Source organism: Vigna unguiculata, chromosome 1 (assembly GCF_037176805.1).
Source record: "Vigna unguiculata cultivar grain cowpea cultivar isolate G323 ecotype 2 chromosome 1, ASM3717680v1, whole genome shotgun sequence".
Taxonomy (NCBI): domain Eukaryota; kingdom Viridiplantae; phylum Streptophyta; class Magnoliopsida; order Fabales; family Fabaceae; genus Vigna; species Vigna unguiculata.
In genome coordinates, this window is record NC_140792.1 from 2,262,049 (window position 1) to 2,277,215 (window position 15,167).

General features: G+C 29.7%; 3 protein-coding genes across 3 annotated transcripts; 2 read left to right on the top strand and 1 right to left on the bottom strand.

Annotated features, from left to right (window-relative positions):
• The first annotated feature begins 2,529 nt into the window (after positions 1 to 2,529).
• Positions 2,530 to 5,168, top strand: LOC114178969 (interferon-activable protein). The gene is made up of 6 exons (XM_028065135.2): positions 2,530 to 2,774; positions 3,034 to 3,092; positions 3,220 to 3,278; positions 3,371 to 3,847; positions 4,062 to 4,239; positions 4,794 to 5,168. Exons 1-6 carry the CDS (start codon positions 2,621 to 2,623, stop codon positions 4,938 to 4,940), a joined length of 1,074 nt encoding a protein of 357 aa, XP_027920936.1. The 5' UTR covers positions 2,530 to 2,620; the 3' UTR covers positions 4,941 to 5,168.
• A 2,576-nt stretch (positions 5,169 to 7,744) lies between these two features.
• LOC146888586 (uncharacterized) lies at positions 7,745 to 8,357 on the bottom strand. The gene has a single exon (XM_085665289.1). The coding sequence runs from the start codon at positions 8,122 to 8,124 to the stop codon at positions 7,930 to 7,932; it is 195 nt and encodes a 64-aa protein (XP_085521415.1). The 5' UTR covers positions 8,125 to 8,357; the 3' UTR covers positions 7,745 to 7,929.
• Positions 8,358 to 11,100: 2,743 nt separating this feature from the next.
• ATP5 (delta subunit of Mt ATP synthase) lies at positions 11,101 to 14,918 on the top strand. Its single transcript, XM_028081551.2, has 6 exons — positions 11,101 to 11,332; positions 11,491 to 11,541; positions 11,940 to 12,183; positions 13,992 to 14,104; positions 14,408 to 14,494; positions 14,591 to 14,918. Exons 1-6 carry the CDS (start codon positions 11,219 to 11,221, stop codon positions 14,717 to 14,719), a joined length of 738 nt encoding a protein of 245 aa, XP_027937352.1. The 5' UTR covers positions 11,101 to 11,218; the 3' UTR covers positions 14,720 to 14,918.
• The last annotated feature ends 249 nt before the right edge of the window (positions 14,919 to 15,167 follow it).

The window sequence follows — 15,167 nt, forward strand, 5'->3', positions numbered from 1 at the left end:
GACATATTAAAATACATTAAAAAATATTTTAGATATGAAAATGAATTAAATAGGCATGTGAACCTTATGTGGTCATTGGATAATTTATACATATTTTCTTTCATTAATCTACTGAAATATCTATTATCAAAATAATCATTTCATGAAATGTTGAATTTTAAAACAAAAAACAAAAAATAGTTTGTTTGGATTTAAGGATCGAAACAAGTTTCTCTGGTTACTCTTTCGACACGCCTTTATGAATATAGACTTCTCTCTAAGGAAAATACTTCTTAGTCTTCTTTCCTCTAGTTAGAATTTTAAGAGAGATAAAAAAGAATGCATAACTTTATTTACTTTTTATCTCATTTGTCAATCATATCTATCATTGTCATTGTAGTTAATTAGTCTTAAATTTGTCATGGTTTTGTACAATGTATCAAACTTGTACATTATCGATCTTGTCTACTTATTAACGGTGTTGCCAAGAAATTTTGAGCTTGTCATTGTTTTGTAGAATACCAAACTCTCTTGTACATTAGAGATATCTTAAAATTCTTTTTATTAATCCAAAGTGAATTCGACTTAATCTTTGCATGAACCTTGATAGAAGACTTGTAGCATACATAATATATGATCTTGTGCGTGTTAAAAATAGTAAGCTTCCAATTAAGCTTTCGTTGCGTCATATGTCTGCTTTCGATGCTCAATCATTTTTTTTGTAGCTTCTCATTTGTCATTGTCGAATAGCAACAAATTTGCACCTTACATATTGAACTTCTTTAGTAAAATCTCATAGCTTTTTAGAAAGATAAATATTTCCTTTTTTTTTTATTGTCTTATCTTTGTGCTGAAGAAGTAATTCTTCAAGTCAAGGTCAATCATCTTGATGTTTTCGTTATCTTCTTTGGATTCCATCATCGTCATATATATATATATATATATATATATATATATATATATATATATATGTATCTACATATACATATATGTATGTAGATACATATATGTATGTACATACATATATATATATGTATATATACATATATGTATGTACATACATATATGTATACATATATGTATATGTATATATACATATATGTATGTATATATATATATATATATATATATATATATATATATATATATATATATAGAGAGAGAGAGAGAGAGAGAGAGAGAGAGAGTACATATTAATCTTGAGTATTAATGTATAATATTGACTCACTCTTATTTCTTCTGAATCTTAATTCGATATGTACTCATATTTTTGTTATATCCTACTTGAGGAACTTACTTTAAACCTTATTGAGTACATTTTAGTCTTGACACTTTGCTTTCATTACCTTTGACATTACTTGATGTACTCTTCAAAAACACCATTTAGAAAGGCTAATTATATATTCAATTGGTGAATACTTTAACCTTTTCATGTTGTAAGAGTTACTAAAGCTCTAATTTTATCAAGGTAAGTAGTTGGGGCAAATATTTCATTAAGGTTGTTGTAAATATCATGTATCAAGTAATTTTGTTTTTTCTTTTTGTATGGCATTATCAAGAATGAGCTTTATTTTAAAACTTATTTAAGTCCAGTGACATCATTTACACGTAGACGATCTACAAGTTTCTAACAATATATATATATATATATATATATATATATATATATATATATATATATATATATATATATATATATATATATATTTCTTCTTTTATTGTCTAGATCTCTTCTAACTCTTGCTTTGTTATTTTTTTTTTGAGCATTTTGCCTCAAACATTACCATATTTCATGTTTTATATATATTCACCAAGGATCTTACTCATCTAAGAGTAAATTTTGGTGAAAAATATAGTTTTATATAAGTAAATAATTGTTCTTCGATCTTCCATCACTTCTTCCCGAGATTATTATACTATACAAAATATAATAAAATTTTGGTGAAGTTGAGTATTATATTTTTGCCTTATAAATGATGAAACTTAGCTCTAATATCATTATTAAAATTTTAAGAAACATAAAGAAGTTAGACGTTGTTTTATATAAGTTCAGAATACACTAATGTAATAATTATATCTTCTAAAAGATAAATTCAAAGATGTGAGTAATTTGAAAGGAATTTATTGAGTTTTCAACACGTCACAATAAATGACATAGCTTAGTTATAAACTTCACCCTTCTAATAATAATTTTCTACATCACTCTAAATTTTCTTAACTTTTAGAATTACTATAATTTGTGGTTGAAATTTTTAGATTTATCTATTATTTATTTCTACTACAATCTCTTTACTTTTAGACTCTTTTTTTTTTTAATTATTGTACAAATTTATATCATAGTTACTACATCTATTTTATCTTCTTTTGTATCTTTGTAACATGATTTTTTTTTTCTAATTTTTTCTACCATAAAGACTAATTAGTTATGACTCATGATGAAGGGATCAACAAAGACCTCCAACGGTCAAAAGGAATCCAATGTCGGTTCCTAACGTTCATTGTTCCTTTCCCTCTGATCCATAACGGTCACATTTCCACTCTTCACTATCTCACGTGCGTACACACAGACACTCACTCAAAGCTCTCTGGGTCTCTCAACTCACTCATCTCTCTCTCTCTCTCTCTCTCTCTCTCTCTCTCCATGGAACCCGCGAAAATTGACTGGAAGAGACTTGAGTGGAAGTTCGAGGAAGACGAACTCTTCGAGCACATCAACGCACCCAAGTGGGTCGACTTCTTGTCCCTTGACCACTCCGTCAATGATCACGCTGATGAAGCTTGGTTTTGCAAGCCTGGTATCGTTCTTCCGCTTCTTTTCTCTTTCTTTCAACGGAATTTGCATCTGGGTGGGCCGAATTTTCTTCCTTTTCCATGTGGGTGTGGTCAAAGTTTTTATTTTTGCAGTCACAGTTTTCTTGTAATCGTTGATGTTGTGAAACACTGTGGATAAATGTAGATTGCATTGTGACCCCAAAAGGTTTGATATGGTTGCCAAGATGATCCTTGTGTAGCGAATCTCAAAACTTGTCTTACTAATTTTGGTGGGTTTTGCAGATTGCAGACATCCCAAGACCGCAGAGGATTTTCTCAGATCAATAACTCCTCCTTCCAAGGTTTTTCCCTTTCTTTTCTCTACCCTCTTGTTTTGTGTGAGATTATCAATCTTGGGTGTTTCCCTATTTGATAAAAAATTAACCTTGATCTTGTTCTGAGGTTCTTTTAATCTTTTGTCTTTTCCAGAAGGGTTTTAGTCCTGATTATGTTTCCGAGAATCTTCCATCTAGTGACAAAAATAGAAGGTACTTGTAAATATCAATCTTTATTGTTTTAACTTGTAATTCAAGATTGTGTTTGAGGGATTGAAAGTCACCAGTTTTGTGTGGTGGCACAGAGATGTGAAAATCAAGAGAAGGATGCCTGCAGTGTCCTCAGCTTCACCTCAAGCTGATAAATTTAAATTCAACCAAGACAGTGAAAACCAAGATCCGAATGTGTTCATCACTCCTCCTACTTCTAAAACCAACCCAATGAAGGAAGCAATTAAGTCTAGTGAGGAGAAGCAGAATTTGGTTGATGACACCTTGGAGGACCACAAGGTGCCTTCTTTGAGATCAACCTTATCTGCCAAAAATTTGTTTGCGGGAAGGCCAATTCTGAATCAAATCACGGAATTCTGCAATGAATTGAAGAAACTGGCAATAAGAGCTACGGAGAGAGAAAATGCTGAAAATTCAATCCCCAAAGAGAGTGAAGAGGTAGTAGAGAAGACCCCATGTTCTGTTCAACCTTTGGCACAGTCACATAAAAAAGAGACAGAAAGGAAGCCACTGCTTGAAGTAAGTGTAAAAGGGAAGCAACAGAAAAAAAAGTAAGCATATCCTTCTTCCTTGCATTCATATGCAATTATGATGGTTTCTATTGGAAATTCCAAGAACTACACTATGTTTTGCTTTTAGATCTTTGTGTAGGTAACACTTGAAACAACTTTAAAATGTATTCCAACTTGATTATCAAGAACTGCAAGTTACCACCACATTCTAACATTTCCTGTGATAATCAATTGTTATTACTGTATTCTGCAGAAGAACTGATGAGGCAGAGAACATGCCTGTAAGTATTGACCTAGAGAATATAAAGCACAAGAGGGAGGAGAGATTTCAGCAAATTCGAACAAATCCTCCCTCTCCTCAGTGCTTTTCTGAAGCACGTGGATTCAACAAACCTACCCCTTCAAAGGCTTATAATAAATCCCGGCTAATGGTATGTTTGATAAGGTTGAGTTTTTTCAGATTGATAGAAGACATTTGATTGAAAAAAATCAAGCTATGTTGTTTTGTTCTGCATACATTTTGATCCCGATTAGTAAAAATCATTAAGAACTTCTTTTGATATTAAACGACATGTTTGTTACTAAATCATTAAGCACAACAAATTTCTTTCAATCCTACAGTGCTAAGACATGTTTTTGGTTAAAAAGGTAGGCAATTGCTGCATATAAGAGATTGCTGCATGTTTTTTCCTTATAATCTAATATGCTTGAAAAGCTAGTGAAAATATACCAATTCATGCATGAGGTTTTGTTTTGCACACATTCTGATTATGATTTACCAAACCCTATTAAATACTTAAAAAACATCAATTTATATGTTGTTCACTAAATTATTCTTGTTTTGCTGCACACTGGTGCATTTAACTTCAGCACTTCCTTTCCAATCCTACTGTGACTGAGATATGGGTTTGTTTTGTTAAAAAAGTGAAACTTTGAATTATAAATTTGCATAAAAAAGTTTGAATTATCTGGTTGTTTTTTGTAGGAGAGAGGAATACTGGGAGAAATTGAAGTAAACAAGGAAAATGTGAAGGAGTCTCCTGCAGAGAAAATGAGAAGCACTACAATAGTTGATGGAAGAGAAACAAAAGCACTTGACATGTTTTGGTTCCTGAAGCCTTGCACACTGTGAAGCTGAGTTTTTGAAACTGGTTATTATGTCATTCTTTCATTTGTTTTTTCAATATTCCTAATCATAAAACAACACAGTTTTATTTAGGTTCATACTCATTCTTTGTAACTCTAGTTATCCTTTCTTACTTTTTTGTTGTCATATTCTTGTTTGTACCATTATTGATTCAATACATGAACACAAACTGGAACAAACATTTTATTAATAAGCCACTTGTACATTTTGTAACTCTCCTACTTTTACATGATGGTATCATTTATTTACTTCTCTTGTAATTTATAAATATATGAGTTAGAAACTGTGGAAAGTAGATAAGATACAAAAAAGAAAAAAAGGATTGAATCATATTTTCAAAAGTTTTGTCCAATAAATGCTAACACACGAGATTTTATGTTGGTTTGTGGATCAAAATAAATAAATTAATTAAATGAGATTGAGAGAGAACAAAGATCTAATAGAGACAAAAAATATCTGTTTGATAATTTTTTTTTACAATCTGAAGTGATATCATTTACAATCTGAAATGACATCATTTAAGTGTCTTTTATTCTTTTTTTTATTTCTTTATATTCTAAAACTACTTGAAAAATGCTACCGCTGGTTTCAAGAAAAAGTTTTCAAAATATCATTATTTAGTGGAGAATAAACATAATAATGTACTTATATACAAACAAAAGCTTATTAGAGAAGTAGCGTAAATAAAACGCTTGTATATGTTGAGGCACATTACTTGCATAAACAAGAGACTTAATAAGGAGATCTTCTATTTGTAAATATTATATTTTACACTTTATTATTTAAGCATATAATCAAAATTAAAAGAAAAGGGTTGGTTTGAGCTTTCATCTATAGCAAATATTATGTTTTAACTTCATAACTAATATACATTTTAAAAGTTATTCATGTTTTTATTCTGAAGAAATTTAAACATTGCAAAAAATCGAAGTAGTTTTAAGAGGCAAAATGAAAATATTAAGAAAAAGTAAAATAAGAAGTACAAAAATATATTAAGTATTATAAATGTATTATTAAATGTTTATTTTTTATATAAGATTTCATTATTTTTATATTATTTAATTCATTTTCTTTATTTTTTTTATTCTTACATTTAATTTATCTTATTGATTTTCTTTATCAATTTATATTTATGATAATTAATTTATATTCAATTACTAATATTGTTTATTAATTTATACTTAATTTATCTCGAGATACTATTTTTTTATTAATTTATAATTATTTTATTTAATTTATTATCTTCAACGTTAGAAATTATTTTGATAAGAATTGGTGCATGTTTGAGGCAATATATAAATAAATATATAAAAAGAACAGTTGTAACTTAAAAATATTAATTTTATTTTTTAAAATATAATTATTTATTAATTTTTTTTTATAAAATTGTATATGTCTATGTTTTTTTCTTTTTTTCTAATTATTAATAATTATTCTCTATTTTTTTATATATTTTATTTTATTTTGCGTGTGTGTATGCAAGTTGTATTAATACGGTTAGGAAATAAAATAAATAAGACAAGTTGTTTTAACAATTCCCAGTTGGAAACATTGATTAATATTGTTAGGGACTTCGAATAAATATTGTTTAATATAAGAGTGTTAAAAATGAATCAAAACTGAAAATCAATAAAATAACTATTTTTTCTAATGTTTTGATTTAGATTTTAAATTGAAAAAAAAAACGGATCAAATTACTTGTTACATTTATTATATTTAAATATAATATCATATGTTTAAAATTAATTAGCAACGTTATATTTAAATACAGTATACTCTTAAATGTTATTTAATTATTTGATTAAATATTTATACCGATAGCAAATTTGCATTGTGGTTTCTAACTATTATATAGAAAAAGAATAATAGCAAAGACTTGCGAATTTTTCATCATAAAATGTTTAATATTTTTGTCATGAAAAATCGTTTGTTTACTTTGGTTAATAAATATATTAAATTGAATTGAGTCCGAAACAATACAACTAGTTTTTAATATTTATTTAGAATGACATTTTAATCAAAAAAAAAAAAAATGAATTAACTCAAGTTAAAAAAACCGTAATTTGTCCCATGTCTACAATAGTGTCACTTCATAAAACCTCTAATTTATTTCATATCCAAAATGGTATCACTTACTAAACCATCTTTTTAATTAAAAGAAACATATGGTTACAAGTTACAACTTATGTTAACTAAAAAATAAAATAAAATAAGAAAATAAACCAGGGAAGTATTTAAATTAAAAAAAAACAGTATATAATATAAGTTATATATTTTTTATTACCTACAAAACATAAAATAATAGATAAGAATAAACGGTAGAAATTCTAAAGGATCCATAGGAACTCTAATAGAAAAAAAATTAAAAAAGACATTAATAACATTAAATATTTCTTTTTGTACCTAATTAAACCTATTAACTCTAAATGGAAGTAAGTTTATTACATTTTCCAAATATTAATAACATCAAAAATACCCATCTCCCTTTCACACCACCAAATCTCTGAAACTGAACACATATATGGATGAAGATGAAGCAAAAAGCATAATATTTATATCCCTTTCTATTTTTCTCTACCTTTCCAACATCAAATAAAAAAGATAATATTTATAGTTTTTTATTTAATTCACCATAAATTCTTTTTATATTTTAAAATAAAAGTGATATTTTATTGGCGTTGAGTGAAAATTGGGTGAATTAATGTGTATCATACCCCAATTTCACACACTCAAAAACACAAAAGGGGATCACAATTTAGCATCCAAAAACCAAAATATTGCAATAGTGGTAATCAAAAAGATTGAAACAACTCCTCGATGAAGAAATCAAGAGCAACTGAGTGAAGATACACAGGATTGAAAACAAAAATGAAACTTTTACAATTAGATCTGCTTGAAGGCCAAATTAGATTCTCTGCTATGTTTTCTATTACACAAGAGTGATGAGAGGAAGAACACAAAAAACTGTGAGAATCTACCTGCAGAGTATGCAACTGATAAGCCTTGTGCAAGCTACATGCAGAAGAGGGTAAACCCTGTTGGTGTAGATTCTTAACTCTCTTGCCATGTCTTCCATGGTTTCTACAAAGAGGTTTAAGATTCTGATGGGTGGAATAAATAGGATCAGAGGAATAGCTGAGAAACCCACCGAGAAGAACAGAGACGACATACTTCTTCGTTTCTTTCTTCCTTCCAATTCTGCCACACCCTCCACCACTCACACAGGGATAACATCAATCGAAACAAAGCAAAAGTTTAAAACTTTGATCGCAGAATGAAAAAGGGTATTCAAATTTGGGAGATTTATGTAGGAAAAAGAGAGATCAAAGGTGTGAAAAGTTGGAAAAAAAGTGTGAAACTGCTCAGAAACCTAAATCCAGAGTGAAGAGAAATAAGGAATTTATATACTGGCTCGTTAATCGATAGGATCATTTTTATCTGTGTAAATTATTATCTGTTTCGATTTGTTTCACCATTTTATTCTTAAAAATTATTTTTGAAGAATTTATTAACTTAAATAATATGAAAATATAGGTATATCAAAATATTAATTTTTTTTTGTCTCTTAAATGGATGGTCTCTAAATTTAGGTGTAACTTAATATTTTTTCCAGTTTTCATCTTAAGTTGATTTTAGTGATGATGACTTAGATACGTAAATAGGTAGATCGGATTTGGATCAAATTCACGAATCAGCATAATAAAATTTATATTAAATTTGGTTGGAGTTTTAGATACCGAGCTTATATTAAATTAATTTTTTTGAAATTTTAACTAAAGAATATAACATATATAATTTTAATAAAAGTTATTATAATGGACTATGATTTTATATAATTTATTATAAAATTTTAATAAAATAGTGTTATATTACAAATAAAATTTAAAACTTAAAAATAATGGACTATGTGTTTTGCCTTTCTACCACCTGCCATGATGTTGAAAATAAAACTAATATGATATTAATATAAAAGGAAAATAATTAACAATTAGGAAAAATATGTTTTAATATAAGAATGTCAATTATGAATTTGGGTTGATAATCATACACCACGCCAACAAGCATATTATATAAATTCAAGATGTGATTTTATATGCATGACAATCAAATACTTTATGCATACAATTATAAGACAAAAATATTTTTTTTAATATTTGTTAACCCTTTTCCATTTGTAAAAATACAATCAAGTTTTCACTCTCATACCCCTAATGTGTAATCACTTACTCAAACTTCTTTGAATTAGGAAACATCATCTGAGCTCTACTTCATCTAAGCCTTCAATACCAGATACTGGTCTTCCTTATACATTGTAGGGTCTTTACCCTTCTCAACTTTAACCTCAAACCTTCCATATTTTTTCACCTTTGGATCTTACATTATAGGTTATAAAACAACACTTCATTGCACAAAAGAAAATTAAAAACAAAATTAAGCATGAAAGAGCTAAAATTAGCTTCCCTAATCTTAGCCAAAAATATTTCCCTCAAACAAGGATTGTCTATAAGACTAAAACATACAAGATCCTCTAGACAAACGACAAAAACCTTGATTAGAATTTTAAGCCCACCATTAAGATCAGAGAACAACAAAGAGTCATCGAAAACAACCTTGAGTCATATGCATGACTTTAGAACCACATGCAACCTTAGGTCTCAAAACCTAAAAAGATAACAAAACTGTGAGATACTCTAATTGACTCTTTGATTGGGTGGTGGCATAGAACTCTCATAAAGATCACACTTAAGGTTCATGATTGTAAAATAGATGAAAAACAAGAAAAATATCATAGAGAGAGGGGTAAGAAAGTTTAGAGAAAATATTTTTTAGAGGAAGATGATCGATTCTATAAAATTTCTAAGAAAAATACCTATTTGTAGTTTAACCCATTATATTTAGAAGCTTTATTTTAACTAGAATCATAATTTCCGACACGTTAATTAGTACAATCATTTTACTTAAGTTGTTTTTTAAGTACTTACATAAAAAAACTAATTGTGTCTGTACTAACCCAACAAAATGAAGGCGTTAAAGAAAATCAATATAATACTACTCAAAGTCTCATGTTTCAATTCCAAATTTGTACATCAAACCAAACAACTTATAACTTATAATCAAATCAAATTACATATCTAATCAATTGAAATAAAATAATTTTTCAACTTTTACATCCATAAACAATAATTTTTCAGTTTCAATTTTTTTTTTGAATATTTTACTTTTTTCCCCTTCATTTACACTGTTATTTTGATAATATTTTTTTTAATTGATTTCTTTATTGTCTTTTTAGTAAATATTGATTACAACTTCATCATTTCTAAACTTTTGTTTTTCGTCTTACCATAAAGTAGCGACAACATATACTATAAATTTAAATTCATATTCTATGCTTTATTTTTATTTTTTCCCTTGACATTTAATATATGTAAATACATAAATTCTGATATGAAATTATTTAAAAATTAATTAATAAATTATTATAATTAAGCTTTTCAATTACTATTTTAAAAAATATAATTGACACGGTACATTTAAAGAAGGATGCACGCAATATCTTAAAAATACTATTTACAATATTTTTTTTTATATTGTAAACCTATTTTATTTTTCAATATATTTTTTCATTTTTTTGAAATTGTGTTTTTTATATTTAAATATATATATGTGAAACACTTCCAGTTTTCTCTTACACTAAATTTTGCTATTTTGCTTCCCAATCTAAAAACTATAAATGAAACCTAATGCATTTCTTTTAAGGAGTAGTATCTATTCTCAATAGATAAAAATTACAAATTATTAATATAATAAAACAAACTTTCAAGAAATAATATTAACAAAGAAATCTAACAAAGAATCACCAACACCCAAAAATTAACTAACAAGAAAACCTACCCAAACACAAAAACAACACTACTGTAGTTTCTACTGTGATATTTAAATTAATAATAACTATTAATTAATAGACTTTTTACTATTTAAAGTAACCTATATATTGGTTGAAAAACTCAATGTAGTATTTTTAAACAATTACGAAAATTAATGAAATGCATAAATTGATGTAATGTTTTTTGATCCATTAAAAGTAAAACGAAGAAGGTGTAAAAAAGAAAAGAAAGTAGAAAAAAAAAATGGTTAAAATTTACTACTTACTGAGTCTTCATTAGCCCTATTCAGATTCAGTTCCTCTTTGCCTCTGTTTCTCTCCCAAACTACAGAACCAAACTCGCTCACTGAAACTCGACAAAATTAGGGTTTTTTCAGTGATGGCACTCTGCAACCGCGTCAGATCGGGAATCTCCCTCTTCAACAAATCCATCTTCCTCACTTCCCACCGTTCCAATCTCCAACGATCTCTCGTTGCCCCTTCCGTTTCCCTCGTAAGAATGATAAACGGAACAATCTCAAATTTTTCCTCTAGTTTCATTTCCGTGCCCTCAATTCGTTTTGAAATTTTTTGAATCTGCGATTTCTTATTGTTCTGCATTTTTATATTTTGATTCATAACTTGCTCTTGTTTCATCCTGTTCTTGTGCAGGCCTCCAGAAATTATGCTAACGTGCCCGGAGAAAAGGACAATAAAGTTAAGGTAGTAATCGAATTCATTGGTCTTGGATTGTGATTTATTGTATGTGATTCATTGATGAAAAGAATATGCGTGGAAAACTGTGTGCGTCGATGTATTTTCGGCTAAATATAGTTTGTTGAAAGGAGTGGTTATATTTAGTAGAAGGGGATAGTCCTTCACAGTGCCGCGAAACATTTTTTCATCCCTGTTGTGATATTTTATATTTAGTGTGTCGATCGGGATTTCCTTGAAGGAGATACATTTGGGTAGCCAAAATAATCTTCTCTTTTATCATGTATTCAGATAGTGCTGGTTGAATGTATGTACAAAGTTTCTCTCCCCTGTTGGGGTTGTTATTATTGTTTTGCATGGTTTGATCCCGTTTTTCCTTTATTTTTTTCTCCTCTGTTGCTTTTTAGGTTCCTTTGGCCTTGTTTGGAGGTTCAGGAAACTATGCCTCTGCTTTGTACATTGCATCTGTCAAAGCTAATGCAATCGAAAAGGTCGAGTCTGAGCTTCTGCAATTTGTTGAGGCAGTAAAGGGTAGTTCCAAATTTTCACAGTTTATAAAGGATTTGTCTGTGGCTAAGGATGTTAGAGTAAAAGTCATCCAGGAGGTTTGTGGAGAAGCTAAGTTTTCAGACGTGACGAAGAACTTCCTCGGTAAGATAAGTCTTCAAACCTCTAGTTGGCATGAAACGTGTGAATTTCGTTTTGACCGTAGAGCATTAATCCTGAAAGAAGTAATAGTTTTTTCTCTTATATATTGTCTCTTCACATGCACATACCATTGCACATATTTTCTTTTTAATATATTTTAGCTATTCAACGTAAATTTTCTCTCCCGTTGATCTATATATCTATATTTGGACATGTTATGCGAGTGTAAGCTAATTTTTGTGGGCAACTCGGCTCTCTTTGTACTATTGTTACATTAGAAATCATTCTCATGTTACTGTGGCAACTATCTCAGCTTATTGTTAAGCACTCACATCTTTCCGTGGAATTTATATTTGCATCCCTTGATTGGAAATTATACTTAAAATATAGCTCCTTATAACCCAATTGTCTCCAATGTTTATTCCAGTCATATTAAATTTACTGTTAACTGACAGTTTAAGTGTGAATCACCAGAATTCTGAGCTCTCTTTCTACTTAGCTTCGTCTGCATGTGAGTTATAAAACATTGAAACATACTTTCTAGTTTTTGAAATACTAATATTTAATCACTGACAGACGGAATTGGGGAGGATTACTGCAAGACTATAACCTCCTCTCACAGAGCAAGTGCTTCAGAGAATAAATACTCTGCCTAATAAACCCTTAGCTGAAAAAGTATAAAACAACAGGAACGCCCAGATACCCCTCACCTTCATTAGCCCCTCTAGAGCTAGCTGTCACCCTTTTTGGGTCATGGTAATCATGCCAAAACAGTAAGGAAAACATAAAAGAATTTAGTAATGTGCTCCTTTCTTAATTCACACTGTATTTCTCCTAGTATAGATACTAATCTTAGGTCACTTTCCTGACGCTCAAGCTGAACCTGTTCTATTTAGCTGACTTGATGCTAATTATACCAGTTTATCTAGAATAATACTATTAAGACGGACGCCTTTGGGAGTGTTACACAAAAAGAAAAGGTCTGAAATATAACAATTTCTCTCTCCGTCTCTGGTTAAGTATGACAGCCATTACTGTCAAAATATTATGTCAACTTGTTTGATGATACATGATATTCCTCCTGTCAGTGTCAAGATGTGTTGCAGACATAGGTTGAATGATCTGGATTGTTCCTCCAAGGTGCTATATCATTCAAGTGGTGTGCAATAATAGCCCAATTTTTGCATATTTTGTGCTTTAATGTCTCTGCACAACCCTTTCCCAAGTAATAATTGTGTTTCTGCCTCTGGGCACTGGTTCCCTCTCTTATTATGCCCTACCCTTCCTATCTCTGGGCATCTTTTCTTTGGTTGTGATGTGGCTGTGTTATCAGGGTTCTTGCATGTATCAATATTTAAATATAATATAGATAGAGATGGGCAAACAACAGGAATTGAACTCTCGCATGGTCGATTCACCATCCACCGCCTTGATCAATTTGGTCACATCCACCTTTATACTATGTAAAAATGATCTATATCTCAATTTCTTAATAAATCATAAAATAACTAAAAAAAAAGTATGTATAAATCTGAACAATAGATTACTAATAAAATAAAAAACGGTGCAATATTAGAAAAGGTTGTTTGCATTTTGGTTGAAACTTAAAATACATGTTACAATAGTGTTAGTCTTCAATGGTACATGTCATGGTATTTTTTGGAACTCTTGTCTTGGGAGACTACTAGTTACTTTGGTGCCACTTTTGTAGCACTTCAAACTGTCTCATTTATATTGAACTAAATTAGATGCAAGCTACATTTTTTTTTTATATACCATTGTTCATTGATTATTATTTTTTGGTTGTGAAGTTATTGTTGCTGAGAATGGAAGGCTTAAAAACATAGACACCATTGCAAAGAGGTTTAGGGAGTTGGCAATGGCATACAAGGGAGAAGTGAAAGCGACTGTAACCACCGTTGTTGTAAGTAGTGTTATACCTTTTAGAGTACTTTTACATACTAAAATTGTAGCGTATTGAATCTGAACAAGAGCTAGTATATTAGCATGCCCTACACCTACAGATGAATGCTGTTTTATTGGTTAGTAATTCCTGCTGTAAACTGTCTAAAGGCTCATACTAATTTTGGTAGTTGGTATGTTGGTGTTTTGTAAAATTATATTAAGATTGGCTTTTGGATGCTTAGTTGGATATGTGATATGAAGTTATGTCGCTGAACAACAGTGTGATTAGTTATTTCCTTACCTAACTATATTTTTATGCTAGGCTCTTCCCCCTGAAGAGGAAAAGGCTTTGAAGGAGACTCTTCAAGAAATAATAGGTTCTGGAGCAAAGGTTCATCTTGAACAGAAGGTACTAGTATGAAATTTTTTCCACCTGAGATCATGTGCGTGCGTCTCCTGAATTCAAGTTGTTAATTTTGGATTTTTTTTCCTTTTGATTATTCAGATTGATCCAAGCATACTTGGTGGTCTTGTGCTGGAATTTAGCCAGAAGGTCTTTGACATGTCTATTAAGACGAGGGCACAACAGATGGAGAGGATCCTCCGAGAGCCCGTATCCGTTGCCAACATCTAAAAGACAACATTTAGTGTGTTGTCATGCTTTAACTTACATTCTTGTTCATTATAAATTGTGTGGATACAGATTTTTATGCGATGGAATGCCATCATTTTGCAAATAAAAGCTACCTCTTTCCAACTTCTTGTTATTCCTAGTCGCAATCTCAGTGTAACCGAATATATTTTGATTTGGAATTTTTAAGAGGTTTTTATTAGTGGGTGTTGCCTGTCATAATCTGAAGTTGTTGCGTCCTAATAATACAAAAGGAAGTCAAGTCTGTATGTAGATGGGTACTATGAGTAAGTATCAAACTAACATCTAAGATTTCATGATTTTAGTTTTGCATAAATCGAAACATTAAGTATTCATCAATTTGAAATTGTTATGTGCAAAAGTTCGTAGGGTACTATAGTTTTAATTAATGACGGCTTACCTTGTTAAAATTTGCGCAAAGATTAAACCA